This window comes from Chironomus tepperi, unplaced genomic scaffold, assembly GCF_022539635.2.
Source record: "Chironomus tepperi strain 1889 unplaced genomic scaffold, CSIRO-AGI_Ctep_v1 contig_219, whole genome shotgun sequence".
Lineage (NCBI taxonomy): Eukaryota > Metazoa > Arthropoda > Insecta > Diptera > Chironomidae > Chironomus > Chironomus tepperi.
The window spans coordinates 1,368,725-1,396,183 of NW_027226341.1; the positions used below are offsets into that span (position 1 = coordinate 1,368,725).

General features: G+C 28.6%; 1 protein-coding gene across 1 annotated transcript; it reads right to left on the bottom strand.

The window, feature by feature from the left end:
- Positions 1-1,738: 1,738 nt before the first annotated feature.
- Positions 1,739-27,459, bottom strand: LOC139090639 (T-box protein H15-like). Its single transcript, XM_070640431.1, has 6 exons — positions 26,936-27,459; positions 25,885-26,060; positions 25,681-25,811; positions 14,897-15,179; positions 10,115-10,359; positions 1,739-3,111 (listed from the first exon to the last, which is right to left on the bottom strand). The coding sequence occupies exons 1-6, from the start codon at positions 27,066-27,068 to the stop codon at positions 2,574-2,576; spliced, it is 1,506 nt and encodes a 501-aa protein (XP_070496532.1). The 5' UTR covers positions 27,069-27,459; the 3' UTR covers positions 1,739-2,573.

Consider the following 27,459-nt stretch of genomic DNA (forward strand, 5'->3'; position numbering starts at 1 on the left):
AAGATTCTTTTGCAGATTTTGTGATTATTTTTTTTTATTGTTATGTATAATAATATGCGACATTTTCTGGATGTCATTGAAGGTTGATGACATTTTTTTCCTTTGATTGGCTGTTTATTTGTTTGTATACTTAATTATGCATTACAAATTGTAATGATGACGAGTCATAAATATGAGCAAATATTCAGAATTAGACACAGAACATAAATATTTTATAAACGTCTTAGCGTGGCTCGTTAAACGCTAAGTAAATTAATCAGCATGCAGCTTCTCAAGCTTGTTTAACAAATCATCGAAAAATGATTTACAGTGCAACGCTAACTTACCTAGATATATCGATATATTGTTTGTATTACAAATTAATAGATTTTTTTATATTTCTTTTTCTAGCTTTATTTATCGTTAACTATTCATCACATATAACATACACTTGATTCGCCTTCACTATGTGAATAATTTTTCAACAATTAAATATCTCTGAATTTTTTATTGTTGTTGTTGTGTTATAAACTAAATGGTTGATTAATTGCCCTCCCTAAAAAAGAGAAATACATCGTACATATTTCCTCACTCATTTGATGATTTCTAAGAATCCTCATCTGTCTACCTATAAACGATTTGTATGAGAATTTTAAAAAAGTTCTTTTATAGATGGAATTGAGACTCTGCTTGAGAGAAAGAGATAAATCGCATTTGATTGTTGAAATGTTTTGAGGAAGCCTTCGCGCGTATTCACTTTGAAATGATGTTGATTAGTATCAGGATGCATATCGAGGAGGTGCTCATTAAACATTTTATTTTCTTCTTCAGTTAGTAGGTAATAATACTGTATTAATATGTATGCAAACGTTTATTTTTTTATATTTATAAATAAATATGAAAAAATTGTTTGTTTTTCTTTCTTTATATGAAAAGCAATTTATTATTTACTATTGCCGCCTGCTTGCTTCCAATAAATGATTTGATATACCTCAGTTGGAAGCTTTAAAATATTAAAGACAATTAAATTACCTCATTGATTTATTGATGATTAACAAGAAAAATATTGTAATGATAAATTAGGGATTTCAAAAATACAAATTAGTTTGGTAAAACTTTCAATTTTTAAAACTTCATTTTGAATACCAAATTGAAGTTTGTTTTTAATAAAATTAAAATTGTTAATTCAGAAGCAATTTGAAAAATGAAAGCGCTTCTTTGCTAATATATGCACAATGTTAATCTCATTGAATCCATCAGATGGGCTGTTCAACTGAATCAGATATGATGCACACTATTATACAGAGCTCGGAGTTGACTCGATATAAATTTCGAGTTGACTTCGAGCTCTGCTATTATATACTGTGAGAAATATTAAGTAAAAAACTGTTCAGTCTGCTTTTGAAAGAAATCTTGCACATGTGAGTAACAACTTCTCATTTTTTTTATTATATCAACTGCTAAATCAACAATTTATAGCAGATACATAAAAAGAATAAGGTGAAATGAAACAAGTAAGCGAGATATGTGTGTGATGATGATGGGTATACCAGAAAGAGAGAAGAGACCACCTATAGCTTCCGATGAGCGTATATAAAAGAAACAGTTTTTCATTCCTTCATAGACGGCAGCGATAAAATTTTTTATTCTGAAAAATTCATCTTAGGTAGAAGTAGCAACAGCAGAAGAAGAATCGATGATTAAATGTGATAAATTCATTTTTATTTTTTATTTCAATTTTTTTAGATTTTGGCTTCAGTTTTTTCCTCATTTCATTTCTATACACATAATATATTGATGCTTAATTTTCTTATATATTTCAATTTTTGCTCAAAACTCTTCATGCAAAGAATTGCATGAAACTTAAATGAACTTTAATAATTTATCTTTTTGTAATAGAATCTAGAAAACTAAGTGCTAATTAATTAAGGTTTTGTTTAATTTACAATTATTGCAACATTTATTTTTTCTTGAATTTACAGATATGACATGAGTAGCATTCATAGAACCTTGAAGAACTCAATAAAATTTTCATTTAATTTTTATAAACTTATTGTTTTAAATTTGCTATAAATTTATACTTTAAACAGTGTAAGTTTGTTGAAATTAGTTCCAACATTGCGCTTTATATCATTTGTCAGAATTTATTAAACAAAAATTTCTTGCAGATTCTTCGTAAAGTTTTAATTTGATTTCTGGTCACAATGTTAGCCTAAAGCTTGAAACAAACTAAATATTACTAGGCAGATTCAAAAATATTTTACACATTTACATGAAATTTGAAGAATTTTAAAAGTTTTTTTTTTGTTATTCACAGATTTAACACTTTTGTTTTCAAACAAATAAAGTTCACATTGTGCCGATAAATATAAATATGATAAGCTAATTTCCTACACATTTACTTCTTGACTTTACCAAATTAAAATAGAACTAAAAACTAAACAACACAGCGACATTTTTATATGAAATTAATTTAAGTTAAAACGATAGTATTAACACATATTTCAAATAAGTTTCTAATATACAATAGAGCTATTGAACTACATGAATTATTATACACATAACCAATTGACTAATTTTTGATAAATTAACATCTAATGCTCTGGAGATCTTCTGAGTGGTGGACTTTGTGAAGGTTTTATCATTATTTGAGGAGAGGTTTGCGTATGTGATGAAGGTGGTAGTTGATAAGGACTAAAACGTGGTGCATAATGTTTTGATCGCATATCATGTAATGGTGATGGTGATGGTGATCCTGAGCTATTAGGTGTTCCAGCTTGAGGTGGATGTGGTGGGCTTCTAGCTTGTTGTTGAGCTACAGCTGCTGCTTGTTGAAGTGCTGCTTGATTATTTAAAAATCCAGCAGCAGCTGTTAATTGAGATGGCCATTGACCTTGCCATAGTCCAAGATTTAAAGCTGCTGCATTAATATTCGGTCTTTGAGCATACATTTGTGGTAAAAGCATTTCTGCATATGGTGACCGTCCCCACATTTGAAGATGTTGCCTTGCTTTTTCAATTAGTGCAGCATCCATTGATTGAGGCATTAGTTGTGCCATCATGGGATCAGGGAAAAGTCCAAGCGGTGCCGATCTCAAATGTTGTTCCAAAAGTAATGCATCCATTGGATCTCTGTAATTTAGAAGAAAAAAAAAAACATTTATTAATAATTTGCAACATTTTGAATAGTGTAAAATAAATGATTGAGGAAGAAAAAAAAAGTGAAACAATTGCGGCATTAATTTAAAGGAATATTTCTCTTCTTTATGCTCAGTTCATGTATTCATCGCATAATTTTCTTAACACTTTACTTCTCTTATGATGATGCCCGAAAATGAAATGAAATATAATTACTTTTTTAACACTTTATCTTGAGCTGAAAAATGCTCAATTTTGTAATAATAGGCTCACACACGTAAAGGAATGAAAGAACTCCTCAACAGACTACAAGGCATCATTGTGAAAAGATCAGAAAGGAGAAAAATGAAAGGTAACGAAAATTAGTCGTAATGAGTTTGTGCCTCACGGCAACGGACGGCATCACACACATCACTCTTCAATTGAGGATATCGAATCAGTCAAAATAAAAGGGGAGAAGAAGTTTCTCCTTTTTCTCAAAGTAATGGGCCCGAAAATCAATGCCAATAAGTGTGAATTTTAAATGTGGTAACAGCTTGTAATTTTCAAAAGATTTTTTTTTTGTTTTCGTTAAAGCTTCCCTTCAGTTCAACTTTTTCTTCTTCTTATAATTTCATGTCGGCAGATTTCTTTTAAATTTTTTCTTGTGCTTCATTTCTCTTATAACTCAACAACAAGCATAATTGTGCATGTGAGACTAGTATCTGATGAAATTTAAAATTGGCAATCATTGACTTTGTTTTTAAATCATTTAAATCTTATTATACTTTTGTTAATTAGGAAATAAAATGTCAGGTTGTGTATCTATAAAAAGCTTAGCTCCCAAATCATATCACTTATCATTGAATGTGTAAGTACATTGACCTTCAATGTTTTATGACAGGATAACATATGAGATATAATTCAGTGGTAGCATAAAATAAATTTTTATTAACTAATGAAACAGTAATTTAAAGATGCGATCTAGATATTGTGCAACAATATTTTAAAAATTTGATTTCATCATTACTTTTAATGTTATTGTTTTTTGGTGCTTTTTTTGTCTTTTTGTGATAGCCTCGATCATGTAGACAAGAATAAGATTTTGATACAAAAGGAAATGAAGAGTTTGCATCTTTCTGTTACACTTTATTATAAAATTGGAAATGAATGAAAAGAAAAAAAAGAAGCAATTTTCTTTTTGTGAGAATGCGAGCATTATTGAACGTTAAAAATTCGAAATCAATCACGATTATCTTTTTTATGTGAGTAAATGTATAAACATATTTTTTTTATGTGATCCATCATTATCCAGCCAATAATTTACTTTACCATATGTGTGCAAGCATTGTCGGCTGAATATAAAACGAATCTTAATTGTTTTGTAATTACTTCTTCTGTGAACATTTTCATCTACACCTTTGCTGTTGTTGCCAATTATTGTAGCATCATATATGAATAAATGTATGGTATGATAAGAGAAGGCTTCATAAATCAAACTCATTTCAGATGAATATAAAAGAGATTTCTTTTCATACTTGAATGTAAGTATATCGAAAAGTGAAGAAAAATCAAACAATTATGCACATCGCGCATCCCATCTCTATAATATTCAGTCAGTAGAGCAAAGCACAACAAAAGCCGTGTAAAGAGAAAATATTAAAATTTGATGTATTTTTTTCCCTTTCCTTTGCCGCCCTATAATTTCGAGCATAAATTGCCGGCAATTTCATACGAAAAAAAAGAAAGAAATACTGAAAGCGGCAGTGAAACAGTGAATACATTGCACAAAAAGAATCGCTGATATGAAGGAGTTTCACACTCCCCTTTCGGCCTTTATGTTTTATGTATTGTTTCTTCCGAAAAAATACATAATTTCGCATAAGCATAACATGAGCATTGGAAATTAATGATCGCATAAATTCCTTCACACCTCGCACAAATTTTACTGACTTCTTTTAAGAATGATGAAAAAAACAAAAAGGAAAATTATTTTTCAACTCTTTATTGCTCCTTTTTTCGCAATTTACGGAAAGTATATATCTACATGCGAGAAAACAACAATGGAAAAATTGGCAATAAGGTGATGTTGATGTGTGAATAATAGTTTATTTAAGGTTATAGAATTAACAAAATATTCACACAACAGATAAATAATTGATTATGCATCATGTTACTAATTATTATAAGATAAATTATGAACATTTAAGTCAGAATAGATTTAAATGACGATGCATCACATTTCCTTTTAATGAGTTTTCATGAATCTTTCGTTTAGTTTTTCTGTCTCTATGACACTTATACTCTCATTGAGCATAGCAACTTCATGTGAAGTAAAATAATTGTTTGTAATACAACTTTTTATGATCCATAGTTGGTGTAAAATGCTTATACTATTATTTATCATTACAACAAATGCGATGCCTCTTTACTTTAATGAAGGCAGATGGAATGACTAAAAAAAGAATGAAAATAATACCTAATGGACATAATTTATGTATTTTTGCCATTTGACACTTTGCAGTACATTTGAATTCATTTTTTTTATATTTTGTTTAGCTGCACAATTGCATTTCTCATCTCTTCGCCTCTAACATCCATTTATTCTCATGCCAGTGCTTAAAAATGTGTTAAAAAGTAAATGAAGATTGAGTATTTCAGCTTTTACATTTATATTTTTATATATTTACATATGTACATACAACGAGATGCACTTTTGCAATAAAGCCGTGCATAAATAGCCCAAAGGAGAATTGATTATTGAGCAATGTGCAGAAGTGTGTAGTTCAGAAGTATCTGCACATAGATAGTCATAAATTTTATTGAGCGTAAATTTAAATAAATTCGCAGTTGCATTTTGTGAGGCATATTGTATATTTTTGTTCTCAAGGAGATTCATATTATTTATGTAAATGAAAATTAATAAATTGATGATTTTGAAAATTAGATTTGTTAAATTTTCAATTAAGTCAATACAGAAAAGTAAGTAAAAAATTGGCTGTATCATCAACATAAATCATCAATATTACTTCCACATAAGCAGTATTGAATAAATTGCAAAGGCGGTAAATGTTAAGTGTTCACACACAATTTTTCAAATTTTCTGGATCCTTCTCTTATATTATTTCCTCTTGTATGTATATAAAAGCTTGCTAGCAATCTGCTGCTATGAATTTATATTCTTCTTAGTATGAAGCATTTTTTGGTGAAAAAATTTAGCTAGTATGTGTCTGCTGATGATATTTTTGTTATTATTTGTGGTGGGTGATAAGCATGAGGATTGCTGTAAATAAGGAGAGAAAAGTTTTCGTATCCTCTTCATAGCAGCTTATAAAAAATATATTCAGCCATAAAAATCTCCTTCATCTTCAATTCATTTGTTTCCGTTATTTGTTGAGTTTGCGTAGTGACTTTGTTCCGTCACTACTTTACGAGAGGATGTAAATAATAAAAAAGGAACACATAGAATGGGTGGTATACTGCTGACTGATTTCATCTGATTGAGTTTTATGTTGTGTTGAAGTTTTACCACCCATCTAATATCGGTAGCAATGATAGTAAAAATGTTGTTACCCTTAATTTTTTCTGCTACTCTCTTTTTCTTCTTCTTCTATTTCAAAGAGTTGTAAAAGACAAAATTATGTGCAAAAAAGGGCTCTGTAGAATATGAAAATATAGATGAAAAGATAGAGCTGATAGGATGAGGCATTCGAAAAAGAAGGAAAATATTATGCTCAATAAAATTTCTGAAGCCTTCCTTGCTTCCATTTTTGTATGCAGTATAAAGATGTTTTTTCTACACAGCTTTAAAATGTGTGAGAGACGCGAAAAAAAATCGATACAGAAAAAAATAAAAATTAAAGTAAAAAGTTACTCTCTTTAAAACGGAAAGATTCTCGTGAATGTAATTCCTGCAAATTGTGTTAGACATTATCTATTTCTATTTTGGCCCGTAAAAAAGTCTTCAAAGTAACCATAAAGACAAAATTAACTATAAACTGCTTTGTAGATTTGAGTCAATATAAAAGTTTATATCATCATCAGTAACCCACAATAAGAGCAACACAAAAAAAGATAAAAATGTCAGAAACATTTCGGGTAAGCGGACACATAATACAGAATAACAATTATCACACATCAGAACACTAAAACTGTCTGTTTATTGGAAAAATTTCTTTAATGTGGTGGGTATATCCAGAAAAAAAAACTTTTTGAATCTGCGAGATAATCTTTGTGTGTGTTCCTGAATGATCTTCAGAAGCGGATGATACTTTTTTATTTTGTGTGTTGTTATTTTCGGAATGTAAATCATCACACATTGAACATGCAGACAGCTCGGCAGAACAGAGAGATGTGTCGAGAATGAGGCAGTAATAATAGCCTAAAGATACATTTCATCATCATCATCGTCATTTTCAAATTATTTTTGTGAGATTTTTTTCTCTTTCTTTTAGGCTTATCGTTGGTATGCACACGCATGCATCGCACAGGTCAAAATTGATGAACGTATGACAAGCGTAAGAAATAGGAAAGGAAATTTTCAAATACATTTTAACAATCATTATTATGTATTTTACAGCATTTTATATGAACTTTGTTGTAGAAATAATAATTTTTGCACATTTCAACAACATTTTAATTTTTCTTCATCCTCGTCATTATCGATTTCCCTTCCGATCTCAATTAGATGCGGTATGATCAGCATTAATAGCGGCTTCATGAGCAGTATTGAATGCAAAAATGATGTTTAAATGCATGTTGAAAACAGGTGGAAATGGCAATTAAATTTGATACGGCAGATCTATGGTTAAAGATAATTTTATGAGAAATTAAGTGCAATTTGAATGGAAGAAAATCATAAGAAACTCGGATTTAAGGTTAATTCAAATGTTATTATTTTCAGATAAAGATGATTCTATTTAATGCAATGTTCATGTTTATATCTATTTCTTAATGAGATCTTCGTAGGATTTCCGATCGTATACATTTAGGATCTATTCATTTATGACGTTTAATTGCGAATCTTTTATATATTTCAACGAACTGATGGATGATTGCACAAAAAAGAATCTAGAATTTAACAAAAGAATAGACGTGTGATACATACACGAAAACAAGATGTAATGCAAAATTTTAACAACAGCAGTTAACTTGCATGTCCATTCTTCACTTCATTTCATTCTCATCTTTTTTTATGAACATTAAAAGTTTTGTTTTCGGAAGAAAACATTTTTTTTTATCTTAAAGTTATTAAAAACGTGTTGATTATAGTGGCGGCATAAGATCAAAGAAAAATTGGAAAAGGAGAGCGAAGAATGAAGCCAAATTTCTGTGTTTTTTTCTTTGAAGCATTCTTTTGTGAATTTCAGAATGTTGAAATACTAAATGAACGAGAAAATTTAAATGTTTTGAAAAAAATTCGATCACGATGAAAATTTAGACTTTCGTTTTCTTTCAACATCCTCAATCCATTCGTATAATTTATTTAGAAAATGATTCAACAATTACTTGATGACGGAATGGAATGTTTCTGCTTCCGAACGCAACATTAATACTAACACGTGATGACAAATTATTAAATTTGAAACAGAATATTTTTCACCTTCATGTAATTACAAGGCGCCGTATACCGAAATAAATAAAAAAAAGTTTAATGAAAAGAAGCAAGAACAAAAAGGATTGAATTGCTTTGGAGACTGACTGAGGAAGAATTTAAAAATAAAAAAGGTCTTCAATCTTCTTTTTTTGGTTGTTCTTTTTCTTCTACTACTTCTTTCGTGTTTAACATCATGTAATAACCCAAGAAACATTAGATACATATCGATTTTCATATGAAAACATTGTTGCTGCTTATGAGTATGTGACGGGATATCAAAAAGCCATAACACCAAAGAGATAATGACTTTTTGGGACAAATTAAGAATCTTTTCATCAACCTATTATTGTTCATCATCAATTCTACACTCATCGTTTATTTATTTTTTTTTTTGTTTTATGAACCTTTTGTTATAGCTATCAAAAATCAAAATTCATCAACAACTTGCCGTCTATAGTCTTAATTTTCATCATCATCATTATTTTTTTTTGTCTTCATACTATGAATATTTGTATCAAAAGGTCGATAATTTTTTGTACCTCACCGATTTTCTTCTTCTTATTTTTGAAGTTGCCTTCAAATGCCCTCCTACTTTTCAGTCTTTATTAACTCTCGCGTAAAAGAATCAATTCAAGCAGACGCTAAAAGAATTAAGAAAGAACAAAAAAATAAACGAAATCGCGCAGACAGGTAAGGTCTCGTCATGTCGCTAGTTCACACAAATAAATCTCTGAATAGTCCCGACTAATGAATTAAATGTAATTATCACACTTTTACATTCAATGTTCGACTCATCTTTAAATCCCATCGAAAATATTCGAAAATATTAGGCTTAATGTTTCTTTTCATGTTTAGTGGCTTCGCAATCACTTTTAGTCTTTAATTTTCAGAATGAAAAATGATTTCATCTTAAATTTGACTGTTTAGTTTTCTTCAGTTCATTTTTCTTTTGTCTTATGAACTGTTCAAGTCAGTCATTCAACACTTTGATATATAATTTCTTTGCAATAATTTGCGAATGTCAAGAAATATGATATATATTTTTGCTATAGATATTCATGCATATATGCTATTGTATGATTAATTGTAAAAATTTCATAAATTTTTAACAATAATTACTAAAATAAAATAAAATTCCCATCCCTTGGCAATGAATACATGAATTATTTTGAAGCGGCAAGAAAGATACATTCGTTTTAAAGCTTTCAACATGCCAAATAACATCATCATTATTACGATCATCATCAATTATGGCATGTTATGTTGAGCAGAACGAAATAAATTAACAATTTTTTTTAACTTTCACATCAAGTATTGTTTTGAAGAGTACAAATTGATTTAATGTTGATCAAATGCCGAAATTGCAATTGCATATTGTAATTTTCTCAATTTAAAATAAATATAAAAACATGTGAAACATACCTATCAAAGTCTGTTAGCCTCGATGAGTCTCTAAAACCTTTAGCAAATGGATTTGAGTCAATTTTCAGTTTGGTAATTAATTGATTTTGATATGCAGTAACAGCGGTGAATACGGTTTCAGGAAACACATATGTTTTGTGATCTAAATCAGCGAGCTCTTTCGGTGTCGTTGGAATATTTTGACCAGGTAGTAAACGCACCAAATGAATTCGCGGTTGGTATCGATGCATTGAATTAAGTACAATCTGAAATCAGAGAAAGAAATATAAATGGTATTAAACTTTAAATTTTTCAAGAAAATTATAAAACTCAACATGTTTGAGTAGTAAACTATGATAAAATTATGACCACAATATTATTTTTATGACATTGTATGTGTTTTATTTTTACATATATGTAATCATCATTATCATCAATTATTTATGTATAATTTAATGTATTTCCTTAGTTTCTTTTTCAGCAAATTCACACAAACCACAAAAAAGTAAAGCGTTGATATATGATTTTCAATATCTAATGAGCAAATAATCTCGAATTCTTATCGTTTCAGGAAAGTTGCGAGATTGTGAATTGAATACGAAATTTAGTCACGAGCATAAGTTCTGACAAAGGAGAAAATTCACTCCTTTATGGATACTGAATGGAGAAAATCGGATTATATACAACTATACTCATACAATTTAAATAAGGAAACAGTTCAATGACACATTTATATAAATTCAGACAGGATATGAAATTCATTAAATATTTAACAGAAAAACCGACAGCTTTGGAATAGAACTAAGAGGTGTCAAATGATTTCATGCATCTATAGCTAGTATGAGGAAAAAAATTTATCTCATCTAAAGTATTAATCTCATATCAACTGATATTGCTAATGTATACGTGGAAAATGATAACTATCAACTAGGGAGAAACGAGCAACATGCATGTATTCGAATATATGACAATAATGTTGCTGTGAATCTGTTGATGATGATCTCGTAAGCAAGAAAGAAATTGGCTTCACTTAATATATGTAGCATATATGTACATACATACTTTATTGAGCCGTAGATATACATACATATATAGAGTGTGAGGATGGTAATAAAAGAATTTTACATTAGTATTATTATTCCAATCATTGCCTCACATATTGTTTCACTTTTACTACCTTGTGCACATCACAACGATTCATGGGAGATGTAAAATATTGAAAATTGCTGTAAGCTGAATATACAGCTGATGATGTCAAGAGATAGAAATCATCGGTGTAATAATATTGAAGATAATAAAAAAGTATTTTATTGAATCAAGTTTCTGCATGCCTGGAATGGATGTGAAGAGAAAACAAGATAGGAATATTCTTGATTCGATTGTTAGCGCATATGTTCTTTTTTAGTGAAGGAACAATAGCGAGAAAAAAATTATCGCTTGGTCTATTTTATGAAGAGAATCCTACAAGATGGCAAAAATATAAAGTAACAATATATAAAAGAGCTAATAATATATGCACACGCCATCATAAAATCAAATATAAGAAAATGGAAAAGATGCATAAGCAAGAAAATGTGACGAAAATCGTTCAATAAAAATGCTCGAAGCTTCTTTCTCCCCCATCAGTCTCAATATCATCATCATCATCATCACCATACCATCTCACATCGTATATTCAACTCAGAGTTGCCCTTTTATGCGCATGACATTATTTTTTATGCTCCTCTTCACTCTACAAATTTTGTGTCTTTGTGTGATAAGCATTTTGCAAAAACATATTTTCATCGCTGATACCGAAAATTTATGTTTCTATTTATTTGTTATGTGATAGAGAAAGGCAATAAATTTTGTTTGCTGTTGTTGTATGCTGAAGTGATATTGAGAAAAAAAGAGAGGATTGCTGGTGTGCTTTTTCTATGAAAAATAGTAAAGAGCTTTAACATCACTGAACACAAAATCAATAATTCATTTGCAGACAGAAAGCTTTCGGTCCTTTAATGTTATTGCTCTTGTTATCGTTTTGTAATTTGTTTTTGTTGTGAATAGGTATTTCTATTTTTTAAAAATAAAATATTAAACTATTTTCTTTTTGGAAATTGTTAATCTTTTTAACCAGTGAGCTCAATAAACTCATCTGTCTTTGTATATTCTCAATTCATTTGTTTTTGTTTCTCATACTCTCTACTCTAATCTTGAATAATTCAAAATTGTTCATTCCATTTTCAGACATTCATCTCATGTTATTTTCATTTTCTTTCTTGTTATTTTGCGTCTGCAGTGAGCATTAACATGACAATGAATTGCAAAGAATGATGAAAAAGGATAAAAAAACATGTCTAGCCATAGCTATGTATTGTTAACAATTTTTTTGCTGCTCGTTTGAATATTTGCTTAAAAAAAGAAGTTTTTCTGCAAATTGCAACATGAAAAATGTCAACTGTATGATGATGATTGTAATGAATACGAGTTGACAACTTAGATATGTTGTAATACTATAGAGAATTTGACTTTAAGTCGGAACATGTTTAGTAATTCTTAATGTTTGATACGAAAACAGCATTTTTTTCGCCCTTTTCTCTTTTCACGTAATATATTCAACAGAGAGAAGGAAAATAAGGAAAGAAAAATCAATAAATTGGGTGGAAATGATATAAAAAAGAATATAACAAAATAACCCTTCATCAGTTTACGGTAAATTTAACACCAGATGAGAAGTTGAAGGCAAAAAGGTCTGAAAATCTTCATCAATCAACTGTCATCAATTTACTATATCGAGAAAGAGATATAGATTGAGAGATAAGTCAGTTAGAGTAATTTATATTGCTGTTTTAACTAAAAACAATAATGAATGGAAAAAGATTGAAAGTAATTGTTCCTCATTAATTAATAGAATTTTATTCACCCGATTTATTACAGTCACAATGTAATATTTGGGATAATAACTTGCTTGAGCAAATCAGCTAAAGAAAATGTTGAACTTTTGACATAAAAATTACAAAAATATTCATCCAGTCACGAATACATTTGCACGTTTTCACAAACACATTTGCAAATTATGATTTTATGTAACAACAGTAATGGAAGATTTTTCCTTCAACAAATTTTCTCTCTATACATATATACGTATGTATAAAAATTTACTGACTGACTAGCTTGATAGCATTTTCTAACGACTAAAGTCTGTGTGTATATGTATGCATGTATTGAGGGTGTAAAATCACAATTTATCGAGTGAGGGAGAAAATAAGAGGAGAAAATGGTGGTGAAAAATGCGAGATGAAACGAGAAAAAAATTATTTTGCATATTTTTATATGCTCCACATTGCTGCTGGCTGTGTCACGTAATTTTCAGCACCATTCGACATTTTTTCTCGCTCTATCTCTCTCTCACTCACTCTCTCTGTTGCTCCTTAAGAGCATATAGACAGAATTCATCTGACCCCATTATGTTTTTATACAAAAACTGTTCTTTTGCTTCATTGCCATAAATTTGCATGATTCTGCTGAATTTTTCCCTCTTCACTATGTGCTATTCTGAGTTTTCGTATTTTTCACCATCAGCAGTATCAGCATAAGCAAAACGATAACACGTGTTGTATACATTGTCGATGTAAATTATGATCAAAATACAATGCAAGAGAAAAAAATGAAAAAAATTATCATTATAATATTTTTAAAGTAAACTGCAGAGCATTATGAATGTACAGTATGTGTATACATTAGTCTATAAGCATAGATGTATTTATCAGAACAGTTGATATGTAATCAATGATATTGAAGCCCCAAAGGTAAATAAAATTAGATTTTCAACAGCATTCAAAGACTGTTGAGGTTTTGACTATTTTTTAATTCTTCAAATATAGACTAGTTGTATAAAATTCTAGGTCGATTCAATGAATGCCTCAGGAAAAATAAAAGATGAAGATGAGTGAAAAAGAAGTAGCGTGAATGCAAGGTGAGACAATAATTTTATGTAAATTTCTTTTCGCTCTCTTTAAGTTTCTCTCACCAATTTTTTCTGTCTTCTATTTACAGACTTCATAATACCACACAATTTGTGTTAGAGTATAGAATAAAGAAAAAACAACAGAATTTAGAAGCAGCAACGCCAGCAGTTTTTTAATGGGCGACGAGAAATGTCATAAAAGGTAATGGCAGTGTGCGCACATCGAATGGTGTAAAAAACGAGGATAAAAAGTCGAGAAATGTTAAGCAGGAGGTGCGATTATACCGTTTACAAGTTCACTGAACATAATCAACCTTCCAAGTTACTTAACAAATTATCCTAACAGCTAAAAAATTATACAAATGAGTGCGAGAATTTTCTCTCTCGCTTTTTCTTTTTTATTTCATAAAATATGATCCCTGAAGCGACTTAAAGGTAAAGTTAAAATGTATTTTAACAAAAAATCAACCTTAAACGTTTTATTTCCGTTGATGATTTTGTTCTTATTAAGTATTGCGATTCCAATGATAATATTTCATAAGATTTTATCATGAAATAGACAAAAAAGTTGCAAGTTATTTACTTTAAGAATTAAAAGTAAATTAAATTTGGAAACAAAAGTCCCCAAACAATGGAAAAATGGATATAGGAATTTTGTCGTATTAAAAAATTCAGTGTACAAAGATAAACATGTCGTGATATGAGATGAAGTGAATGAAATTTGTTGTCCTTTTTAAAAAAAGGCGAGTAAAAAATTGTGGTAGATAAAAAAGTTTATTTCAGTTAAATTAGAATTTCAGGAATCCTCGATTTAACTGTCAAAAAGTACCAGAAATAAGATTAAAATTTTTTTTTACCTGTCCATTTTTGTCCATTTCATTATTTGTGAGTTTAACTTTTTCAAATGATATCACTTGTTTCCTGAGAGCATCAGCACCAACAGGAGTATCAGGATGTGTATAAAGGCGTGCTACGGGTGGTGGATCAGCTTTTCCTGCAACAAGCCATGATGATCGATGATATGCATAGCGATAACGACGACAATCCATAGGCACGATGTCCATTATTACTGCATATCTATCTGATGGTTGACCTCGAAGTGGTCCTGAAAAGGACACTCTCACAGTTGGAAACATTCGTCTGTAGAACATGAAAAAAAAGGAATGAGAATTGAAATAAATTAAAATCAAAGCTCAAACAACAATTTGATGATTTTCGCAAATCCTCACTTCATATTATGATAATTTTTATGATAATTTCTAACGCAAGAATTTGCTTGCTTTACATTCCCATTTATTAGTCTATGACGTGACAAAATATCAACACTGAATTACCTTATACATATGTAAATATTTTTATTCGGGTGAGGGTGTAATTAAGGTATGTGCTTAATATTTTTTTTTTTTGCTTCCAACTCGCTAATGTTAGAGTAAAAATAAAATAAAAAAGTATTTTGTGTGCTCGTAGGTAGTAAAATGTGTCTATAATAATTCTAATTTATTACTCTTGTTCGCACTCGAATTATTTATTTTTGTGAATTTATTCCAAACATAAAACGTTAAAATGCATGTACATACATTAAGCTGTGCTTACTGTCTTTCAGATTACTGTTCAGATCCAAATATTGATTATAGTCGGTTGACATAAGAGATTGAAATGATAAGATGTAACTATTTGTTAAAAGTAGTTCATTTATGCATTTTTTATAATGCAGATATAGCCATAATAAAACACATTAAGTAATGATTTTCATACTTTATCGGAGAAATAATGAGGTAGAAATAAATATTAAAAAAACTGCTGTATGCGCATTCCAAAAATAAAATCATCGACTAGCAAAAACGCAAAACCTTTACTTTGGTCGATTACTAAGGGCCCTTTTCATTGTGCACGTCACTTTTAACGAGGTGTAAAAAGCATTCTTTCCTGCTCGATCACAAGGACACATTTATAGTTCTCTATCTTTGAGTGAGTAAGTAAGTGAGAAAAGTTTCAACGAATAATCTTTTTTTTTTCTTATTTAATTAAGTTCAAGTTGACTGTTACTTCCTGGTGGCACCGTTGCAAACAATGTCTGTGTATACATTTTAGCTACTACTCATTCTTTTCTTTATTAGGTTCTATTACGAAAATAGAAAACAAACACGCGAAATGAATATGCGGCCATTTTCTGTAAAGAATATATATATTTTTTTATAACATTGCGTGTCGTATGTACTATTGCTCGCCATGTACTCACTAAAATAATAGTAATTGGAGTTAGTGGGAACTTGTTTTTCTGACATCGGCTTTAGGTATATGAATATACGTCATTGACCAGAAGAATACTAAAGAAGACTGTATAGTAAAGTATAAGGAGACATGATTAGAGTGCGAATTTATGGCCTGTTGTTGCTGTCTGCGCTTAGTGAGCTCTCACATTTTTTTTCTCATTTTCATTTCTCACTTCATAAAGTTGCTTTTTTAGTGGCTTTAAAAATTCTAAATTGAAATTGAAATGACTATGGCTGGGATTTTTTTCGCTGTTGTTTTTGATAAAAAGAACGTAATAATGATGTGACCAACAGAGCAGGAGAACTAAGATTATTGTAAGCAATTAAATTATTATTATGATTTTTTTTATTATTCGAATGGATGAAAGGAGAATTAATTAGTAAATATTATATTTCAACTTTCAAATTAGCTCTCGTCAAATTATTTTTAATTTCTTATTGCTTTTTTGGACCCCATAAAAATGCTAAAAATGTTGTTAATCAATTAAAAATTCACACCATCAGATTTTCGATAGTGATGATGTTATCGAAATTGGTTAAATTGAATTTAAATTTTTATGACTTTAATTTTTATTTCTCTTCCTTTCTTTTTTCTCTTCATTTTTATTATTATGTGCTCACCTATAAGGTAATTTGTGTTAAAGTTTAACTTCATCATCATGAATGCTCAATCATATATTTAAATAAGAGATAGTAAATCTCAGTTAGTTGATTTTTATAGCTTTTATTTGCAATCATTTCCTAATTAGTTTACAAATTTTTAAACTGTCTAGTTGTAATTTTAAAATTTATTGTTCTATCAGTCCAGTTTAAAATTTATGATCTCGCGCAAATCTTACATAGGTTCATGCGTTACAAATTATCATTATTTATATATTTATTCATTTACTGCCCATGTAATTTCACACATATGCGCATGTTATTGTATGTATGTATGTAGATTGATGACTGAATTTATAATATGAAAAAATTGTGGAAGAAAAAAGGTAAAAAATCATAAAAGTGTAACATTGTAAAAAAATGAATTTCGATGAGCAATAAAAATTATGATTGTTCATTATTTTTCTTCTGGACTATAAAAAACTACAGAATTGGTGAGCTCTTCTATATAAGAGTAAAGAAATTTATAGCGGAAGAAGCAGCTAGAGCGATCAGATTGCTATTCTTTTTTCATTGTTATTCATATTTTTATGTATTTAAATATGAAATATGTTAATTAACAGAAATATTCTACGCCACTGCTGAAATATTTTATTTCATTTTTCTTTCCTTAACAGCTACATACTGTCGTTTTTACTGTTGTTCCTATGAGACTGAATTGTATAGTAAAGCGAGACACATTTCCAACCGGTTTTATATTAACATTTATATTGTGTGTAAAAATTTCTGTTCTGACCGGTGTTTCTTGACACATAAATAATCATTCGAGATGATGAACAGTAACTGAATGAATGAGAAAGTTGAACTGCAAAATGTTGTCCACACTTAAGGGACTTAATCATTTTTCCTTCTCGCATTATTATAAAGAAGATTAAAAAATTTACAATTTAAATTGTTGCAAAAGTTTGAATTTTTGCATTCATGCAAGTTATATATGCAAATTTTAAATTTAAGCATGTGTTTATGCAAGAAATACTTATTAAATCAAATGTCTGATAGTGTCAAAATGCGTTTAAATTCAATTTATGAAATAAGGCTGCATAGAACAGTTAGTAAAAGTGGAAGTCAAAACATTAATCAACTTGAATTTGTTTTTAAGAAAATAAATACTAATAATGATTTATTTATAATTTATGCTGATGAAGGTGAAGATTGAAAGTGGATAAGAGAGAGAGAATTAGAGAAACTTTCACTAAAACAACCACACTGACTTATCATCTTTATCGTTTTTGATTTCATGATGACAAAATTGAGACATTTCATTGACATTTTAATAAATTATCGATCTCATATGATTAACTTCTTTTTTATTATTTAAAATTTTTAATCATTGACATGTGAATAGGCAGATAATTATAAACAAGAGAATAAAAACGAATTTTCTGACTTTATAATTAATTTATTGGCATTTGATTGATTGTAATAATCATTTCGTTGATTATTTATATGTGAATTGAATGTGAACAAAAAAAGAGGAGAGAAAGAAGGCTGGAAACAATTAATGCTGCAAAATAGAAGAAATCGTTTGTTCGTAATAAATCAATAATTAAGCGTTTATAAAACACAAGCTTTATATTCCTTTTATTTTACGATTGTAAAACAATAAAATTTGCCTTCACTCAAAAAATCATTTCATTGTTAATTTGACATTGTTTTCTATTGTCTTGTTACTGATCATGATATTGTGACTATTTTATGTTTATAGTCTTTTAGTATAATGTGTTTGATTAGGTTCAGAAGACATTTTACTCCAGCATATGAAATATTTATTATCTAGATTTTATTAAATCATTATTCAGCAATTGACACAAATTTTACCAAAAAAAAAGAAAAAACACATCAACAAATTGTTTCGAAATCATTTGCTAAATTGGCACATTTGCTAATCAGTCGGAACTCAACAGCAGCGAGTAGCGAACAAATTTATATACATATATAAATGTGTATATTATTGAGTGTAGAATATAATCCGCCAATCGTGTAATAAAATTAATGGTAAAATTATTAAGATTAAAAAATCTCATCTAATGACATAATCTATTAAGCAGCTTGCCACCAGCTTTTAAAATATATTTTGTTCTCTCTTTCTCTTCCTTTTTTTTTTGAACTTAATGATCAAGCAAATAAACACGAATATTTTCTATATGTATATATTGTATTAATGTGACGAATGTGCGTGTGTGTGTGGTCAATCGAAAGACAATTTATCATGTCCTAATTCCAATTTTATTTCATTAAATTCAACAAAACGGCTCATGGAGATTCATGAATACGTGGATTTTTAAAAGAATATTTCATTTTATTCTGTGGCAGCATTACACAATAATATTTAAGTGTGTTTTGAAATATTTGTAATATACATGCACCTTCTACATCATTACCACCAATTGTCCACACTCGAGTAAGAGAAGCAGAGAAGGATAAAAGTCAAATTTTGTATTTTTTTTTAAAAAACGAGAATTTAAATAGAGTGGATTAAGCAACAGCTCACAGCAAGAGTCGCCAAAATATTTTTCATTCCTTCTCTTCGTTCTCTTCCTTTTTTGTTTGTTTTATTTTGGTGTCCCTCACAAACTAATGTATGTATTCCTTAAATACAAGGTAGGCACACATTAATGATAATGTGAAACAACCATGTGCCGTGAAGTAAAACTTAAAAAATGAATGTTGTGACAGAACGAATGGCTGTTTGTGTTCTTTTTTATGAAGAAAAGAATTTGTAAAGACTAAAGAGAAGAAAAATTGTCATCCTGTGAAAGAAGTGTCATGCTGCGCGGTTATGTGTTATAACTTATTTGTTCAAATGGATGAGGAGCAGGTTCAATGGAATAACAACATCCAAGCTTGATAACACCGTTTTAAAAGTTATTTTTTTCTATTTTTTGATTTTGTTAAACTAGAAGAATGTTTTAATTAAAGTTACAGAAACTAAATTGTATTGATTCTAAATTGCGAGCCGTTCCTCAAATACACACATTCCTACAAAACTACTCTTACAAGACAAATCTTTTTTCAATGTGTTTTGCACACAGCATGAAGTAAAGTTTTTTATTTCTTATTCTACCAATTCTTTTTACAAATTTCTGTTTTCGGGTTAATTTTAGCCAGCAGAGATCGCACAATGTAGTCGTGCTGGGTGTCAAGGTGTATGATGAGCAATGTTTATCTCATTTTCAGCTCTTTATTCTTGGGGTTGAATTGCATTTAAGAACAAGCTGTTGTTAAACAATCTTCAGGAATTTTTAAAAGAAACATGTAATTTATTGTCACAGCATTAAGAGAGAAGTTCTCTTTTAAAAGTTACTAAATGACCTCATCGCATAGCTTTGTATATAATTTAAAAATTAATTGAAGTTAAACTTACTCCAAAAATGTAAAAGATAAGTTGTCAGTTCGATAAACAATAATAATCACATACATGTACCTCAATATTAAAATTAAAGACACAAAACATGCAAAATGATCATTAAAATAATACAACGTCTTTCTCTTTCTCATAGTAATTAATAACTTTACTATATTTAAGACAAAAATCAGAAAAGTATTCCAAATTAAAGGATAAAACCTATAATGAGTGACGAAAAAAGTTAGACCTCCCTTTAGAGTGTTTAAAATTTAAAGTTAATCTTTCGTCGCGTGTTTCCGGTGCGGAAAATATACCTTCATCATGTCATATCCAATTTTATCAACATTTTAAGTAAGTAATTATCCATTCGTATACTCACTTCGTTATGGGAAAAATAAAACTGTGACACATGTAAAAAATTACTCCTGACAAATTCTCCTTGATACAGAACTAAATTTTTTTCAATTAATTGTGACAGAATTTCAATATGTTTCAAAATACTTTCAGTTCACATGCAAACATCCATTCGATAATAATTTTTTAATATGACTTAATTAAATTTAATGTCACATTTAAAAAAAATTTCAATATATTGAAAAGATAATGGTCTGTGTGATGTGCATGGCATTGCATGGCAGATTTTTTTTTTGGGGATATAGTGTGAAAAGTACTTTAATGATTATTGTAGTTTTTTATTTAATTATTTTAAATATTTTTTTCATTCTGAACGGTGAATTGATTATCAATTTTATGGTGTCATTTTTATGCTCTTCTTTTGATGAATTTGATGGAAGTTATTGTCAAAAGAGTATTTAGCATTTCATATCGGATGAAACAAGTTTAAAGGAAAATCGATTTTTTTCGATTAAGTTTCATGATGAATTAAAATTAAAACTGCTACTGTAGAAGCAACCATCAAATTTCCTGACATCAAATTAACGAATGCATCAAAATGTCAAATTCAATTTGAAGGCATTTAAACGAGTTTATTGCCAGTCTGTTTTGCTTACTGTATTTACGTTTGAATACATTTTGCCACATTATTTTGCCATTTTAACAGTAATAATAATAATAATAATCATAGGCAAGTGTAGGGAAAGTGGTTTGTATCGGAAAACGGTAACAAAACAATTTCTTCTTTTTTTTATTATATACTAAACATGTCTACAATACTAACATTGGAACAAAATAGAAATGGATCAAAATGTAACATATTAAATTAGTTTTCTGTCTTGCACAATTTACTTGCGGTAATTTTGAGCCTTTCTGCTTTCTGTTTTGATTTAAATCGAAAAATAAGAATGAAAAGAAACGAAAGAATTGATAGACAAAAGTATGACAAGTGGTATTTAGCATTTGATTATTGAATTTTAGCACTATGTGAACATCCGAGTGCGATTCAAGTTTGGAATAGTTGTTGTGAATAAATTTAATTTTTTTAAATTTATAAAGTAAAGTTTAGCATTTTTGATGATTCAAAGCTACTTAATTCTTAGAAGTAGTTTGCATATCGATTAACTAAAAAAATTTAATTTACTTCGACAATTCCGTACAAACTTATGCTTATAAAATTTTTATATCATTTCTAACAACGTGGGAGGAGAGAAAGAATTGAAATGAAAATTATTATTATTGTGGTAGAGGTAGTAAAGTAATAATTGAATAACATGCAATTGCATTTCATTTCCATTTCCAATGGGAATTTAAAAAGATAGTAGGAACGAAATATACATAATAAGAACGAATATGAATAGAAAGAAATGGAAGGAGTGAAAAATGCGATGAATACAAATAGAAACATGAACGTAAGGGAGGTGTAAGTTTGTAAGTTTGTGTATGCAGTATGCAAGTGAAAATAGATAGGAAAGACAGCAATAAATAAAATGTAATGTAGCTGAATTTTTACGCATCGTGTATTTGGAAAAATTTCAGACATACGCAGTATACATGGAACTAGTTAACCCTTAGTAGACATAACATAATAAAATATAAATCGAAAATTGCCGGAAAAATTTTCAATTACAAGAAAATTAATTTTAATTTGCAAATAGAAGCCCTTTTAAGTGTGAAACACAATTGTGCAAGATTATAAATCTGATTATGATGATTTATGGATTTTTTTTTCATTTTTTCTTTATAAATTCTTTTAATTTTTCTTTCGCAACTTAAAGATTGTTCATGAGAGTTCATGCGAACGTTATAAAATAACATCGCGTGTATTTCAGACTATAAGACACTTTTAAAAAATCGAGAGCAATATTCCTTTCAAAATATCGTCATCGCATGGACATAAAATGGCAATTGCCAATTCATTATTTTTCGTTTGTACCATCACGAAATATTGTTCATTTTTTTGTACTTTATAAGTTATTCGTGAAGGCATGAAATGATTATTATGATGATTTCTTTGTATTTTAATTAAAAAGAAATCGAAAGAAATAAAATTTTCGTGAAAAAACGTTGTTGAGGTAAATGAATGGGTGAAAACAGTTTGTGCATTTTTTTCAATTTAGTTATATGCGGTCGGTCTGATTTTTGGCATACTTATTGTTTTAAAAGGATTTCTACACGTCATCGTTAAATCAAAAGTCCATAAATTGCTGCAATTTTCCTTTCAAGTCGAAAAACATTTCAGTTGGTAAAAGAGTTAAAGAACAGCCACAAGAATGTAAAATTTTCATGCGATTGCTGAATTTTCATTTTCTTTCATGACATGTCATTTTTTATTTCTGAGCATAGCTTTATATTCTATTTAAAAAGTTTCTGCACTACTTTTAATTCTAATCTTTAAAATAAGTGTTAGAAACTAATAATATGAATCATATTTTATGTCATTCCTCTTCTGTTGTTGGTGAAATTTCTTTCACATTTCTTTTGTATTTTATATTCATCTCCTGTTTCTTTTTGATATTTCTGACAAAATTGTAAAGATGTTTGATATGTGTAAAATTACTCATTTTTTTCTGAAATCTATCAACAAAAGCCAGTTAATATTAAAAAAGGTGAGTCAAATGTCAATCAAATTTTGGTCTGAACATTTAAAAAAATATTTTAGAGATAAATTTTGTGGTAAAGTTAAATTATAGTTTATCAGAACAATAAAACAATCAAACATTAAGTAACTTACTGAAAATTATATGAAATATATAGATACTCCCAAATGTCATATTTTACAGTAATTGTTTTGTACGTATAACACTCTATATAGCTGCATTTTAAAACCTTGAAGTTTGTTAATCGATTTATAATTGCTTTGTAATTTTCTAGATAAAAATTACTTTCGAGTGTAATGAACATGTTTATGATTAACAGCAATTTGTTCTCATATTACTTTAACATTCAAAACCGATATTTCGTTAATTAATTAAAAACACTTTTAACACCAAATTAAAATCAGAATATAGGTGATAAATAATTCATTAATATTCAAAAATAACACAGAGCACCGACCAGTTTGAAGAGATGACGATGAATCTCAACACGATATTTTTTTATCTATAAAAAGAAAAGATTCACCAAAATTCCTAGCAGAGAGAAATGTGAATCAGAGGCTGATGATTGAACCTCAAAATCATTATCAAGATCATTTTAAAAACTACCCTGCTGTTTTTAAGGATAAAATTACACTCTTTTTTAATTTGGTGTTGATATAATTGATAATAAATTATAAAAAAAATGTTGAAGATGAGAGAATGGATGGAATTTAACAAAAAAGTTTTTATGTCTTCTCGCTTTGCTATAGTTCAAAATGATTTATGACATGCAATGCGAAAAGCTTAATTAGCTCCGGATTTGTGGGTAGTTTGTTTTTAAATTTGTTTCAGTGTTAATTTCTTGCCATTTTTAACAAAACAAAAAAAGATTACTTTGAGTGATATTTTCATTTAATCAAGAATTATTTTTCAAGTTCTATCCAATATTATTCTTTGTATATGACCATGAAATTTGTGTTGTCTCGTCTTGTCTATAAATTATAACTTTTCTTCGTTATTGAAAATAAATTAGTATATGAAAGAAACAGAAAATTTGTAAAAGGAACCAAAAAGAAGAAACTTCATGACATTAAAAAAGTGAATCTAATTTCCATGAAACAGATGTTTTCAAGGCTCATAAAAATGTTCATTTTTTGGAAATTAAAACATTTCTTACTTCTTTCTATTCATTTTGTTCTACTTTATCATTATATTTCGATTTCGATTTTGAGTCAATAAAAATTAATTAAGACATTCTCGTTTTTTTATTGCTTTCATATGATGTAGTAAATTTTTTTTTGATGAATATTGTACAGCACTCTCATGTGTCCATTGTGTACTTTAAATTAATCTATGAAATTTTGCAGTCTATTCAAATTCATAATTAAGTGTATTCAGCAATGAGTTGGAGTCAAAAATTAAGACAATTATCATTAAAACGCATGAGAAAGATGAGAAATGAAATTTGTGATAAAAGAGGAAATTGAATTGAGTTGAGTAATGATGATGATGAATTTGAATCGTCTTGAAATCTACGACATGAAACAGAAACCTCAAAAATTTTATTTGAATTATAATACTAAGAAATGTTCTGTGCTGTGCTTACATTTTCTTTTTCAGTTTTGGACAGCTAATGATGACGATGTAGAAATATGAAATAAGTGATATTGAGTCAAAAAGTTATTAACAGAACATTTGTAAAGGTAAATTAAGGAAACATGTGTTTGCAGTACGGAATATCCATTAAATGCAGTAAAAGGAAAAGGAGTTTCAAATGTAGGAGCTTATAATAAACGTTTTGCAATAGGAATGCTAAATATTTATGTCTGATATCGATACATATGCATGTTACAATGTATCACTATTAGCTGTTATAATATCCATTTCAAAATATTAAAATTATTATGATACAATTTATGGCATCGACGTCAATTGCATATTAATGAGTGATAGTTTTGGTGCAGTATAAAATTTTATAGATTTCTAGAGGAACAAAGATGGTAAAATAAAATTCACGTTTACAGATTATTCGAACATGATAGGCTTAATGATGAGTATGTATCATGAATAATAAGAGTTAGTTTTGAAGTTTTTATTATTGCTTACAATAAGGTATCGTCTGGGTTTAATTTCACAATGCTTCATAAAACAATTAATTTATTGAAGCAATACTTGTATATTTGTGTATAAATTTTCTCAACTTTCAGCAATTAAACAACTTTATTGTATGACAGATGCTTTAACTACTTATTATAACCGTATATGCTTAACGTGTGAAGCGAATATATTAATGGTTTAATACGTGTGTGGCAATTTAAATTATTATTTAAAATAAATTTGCGAAAATCTCTTTTTAAATCCGTAAAGTATTTAGCTCATTTTTAACTCACCTTCCTGTTTTTGTAATAATCATTTCAGTTCCTAACTCGTTAAATTTATCCCATAATTCTTTTGTCTCTAAATGACATTGCACTGGTCGCAAATCATCACAGTTACATGAGCCTGTTATTTTTGGTCGACTCTAGATTATTTTATCAATAGAAATAGATAGAATTAGCTAAACTTATAAAAATATTTAAGAAAATTCAAATTACCGGTTCGGGTGTGAGTCTTTCTTCATCGGATGGACTAGGTGAAGTGCCTCGTGAATTATTTGATGTGGTTCTAGGCGTTCGTGATCTGGACGGAGTTTCTGAGTCGCTACATTGCTCAACGTCTACATCTAATTCATCTTCATTTCCTTCCGGAAAGCGATCAATTGATGCGGGACCTAAACATATTCATATTTAATTAGCAAAAATCAAGTTTATTGCATTAAGGAATATTTAAATTTAATTATCAACAAAATGTTGTTTTCAATTTCATGTAAATATACTCCAAATTAAAAAATTCTTTTCGTTAAGCCGTTGATTATAATTAATGAGTGCACAAGTTTTATATAAAATTAATATTTAATGCAAGCATAATTTGTGAAAAATATCACTTGCTCGCATTTAAATTGAATAAAAATTAATTTGACAATTGGCATAAATTGCATTGTGGTAATTACATGTGAAAATGTTGAAAAATGTTCATCAAATTAAGTTCAATAACGGAGTCGTACATTTTGTGTCAACTTCAAATGTATCTAGTTTGCTGACTTTTTTTATGCCAACAGAAAATTAAGTCATTAACTTCCATGCGTCGTGAATAAGTTGAGTGTAAAACGAGTAATACATACGACGGCAAAATCTAAACTTCTCATTTAGTGAACAATTTTTAATTCATATTAAATTACTGTTGAAAGAGGAAATTTTAGTTCATGGAAATTTAATCGATGCGATAATAGCAGTTTCATTTGCAGTTTTTTTATGAGCTGGCTGTAATGATTTTTAAAATATAAAAATGTCCACTGCATTTTGCTAAAATTGAAAAATAATTATCACAATGATGTTGATGACAGATAATTACACAGTTTATGTGAAATGCATAATTATAAAAAGTAAAGCAAATAGTTCAGATATGTAAAATATAGTTTGAATTTAACTATAATTTTATCGATTCAGAAGTTGACTTTGGTATTAAAATTTTAATAAAGTATTGACATTTTTCAACATTTTAAGGATTTAAATTTTGACACAAAAAAAAAATCAATTTTAATCATACTTATGCTATATTCAGATGATTCCCTACTTAGCTCATCACGAGCCATGATTGCAGCAATTGAAAAGTCTGTTCCGTTTTTTAAATTAGCTGTTGAAATATTAGCGGCGGCACAACGATTCTGTGTTGTTATCATTTTCACTGTTTTAAATTATTTTCTATTTCAGTTTTAACAATCACTTTGTAAAATTTTATATTTCGTTAATTTTAATTTTAACTAGGTTTTGTCAAAAAATTTAGAAAACCTTTATTAAAACTTTATTTTATCATTTTTTGCACAAAATTCGGTTTTTATTTATTTTTTCTTTTCACAAAATTATTTTTTTATTCACTTGAACTTGATTTTAATCCAAAATACTTGTTAAAATGTTTTACGATTTTCTTCCTACGTTGGGTAATCGTCAATTACGCGATCTAATTTTTTTTCTTTCCTAAAAATGTCAACACACAACTCGAAATCCAAAAATAAAAGAAATTGACAATATATATAAAAAATCCGAGCAGCGCGCGTACGTGGTTGTAAGAAG

Bases quoted from the DNA above. Each gene is read 5' to 3' on its own strand.
- LOC139090639 (XM_070640431.1), bottom strand. From the start codon at position 27,068: ATGATAACAACACAGAATCGTTGTGCCGCCGCTAATATTTCAACAGCT. The intron at 26,061-26,935 runs GTATGATTAAAA...GAATATGTTTAG, and splicing joins ATCATCTGAATATAGCATAA to GTCCCGCATCAATTGATCGC. The intron at 25,812-25,884 runs GTAATTTGAATT...AAAATAATCTAG, and splicing joins AAAGACTCACACCCGAACCG to AGTCGACCAAAAATAACAGG.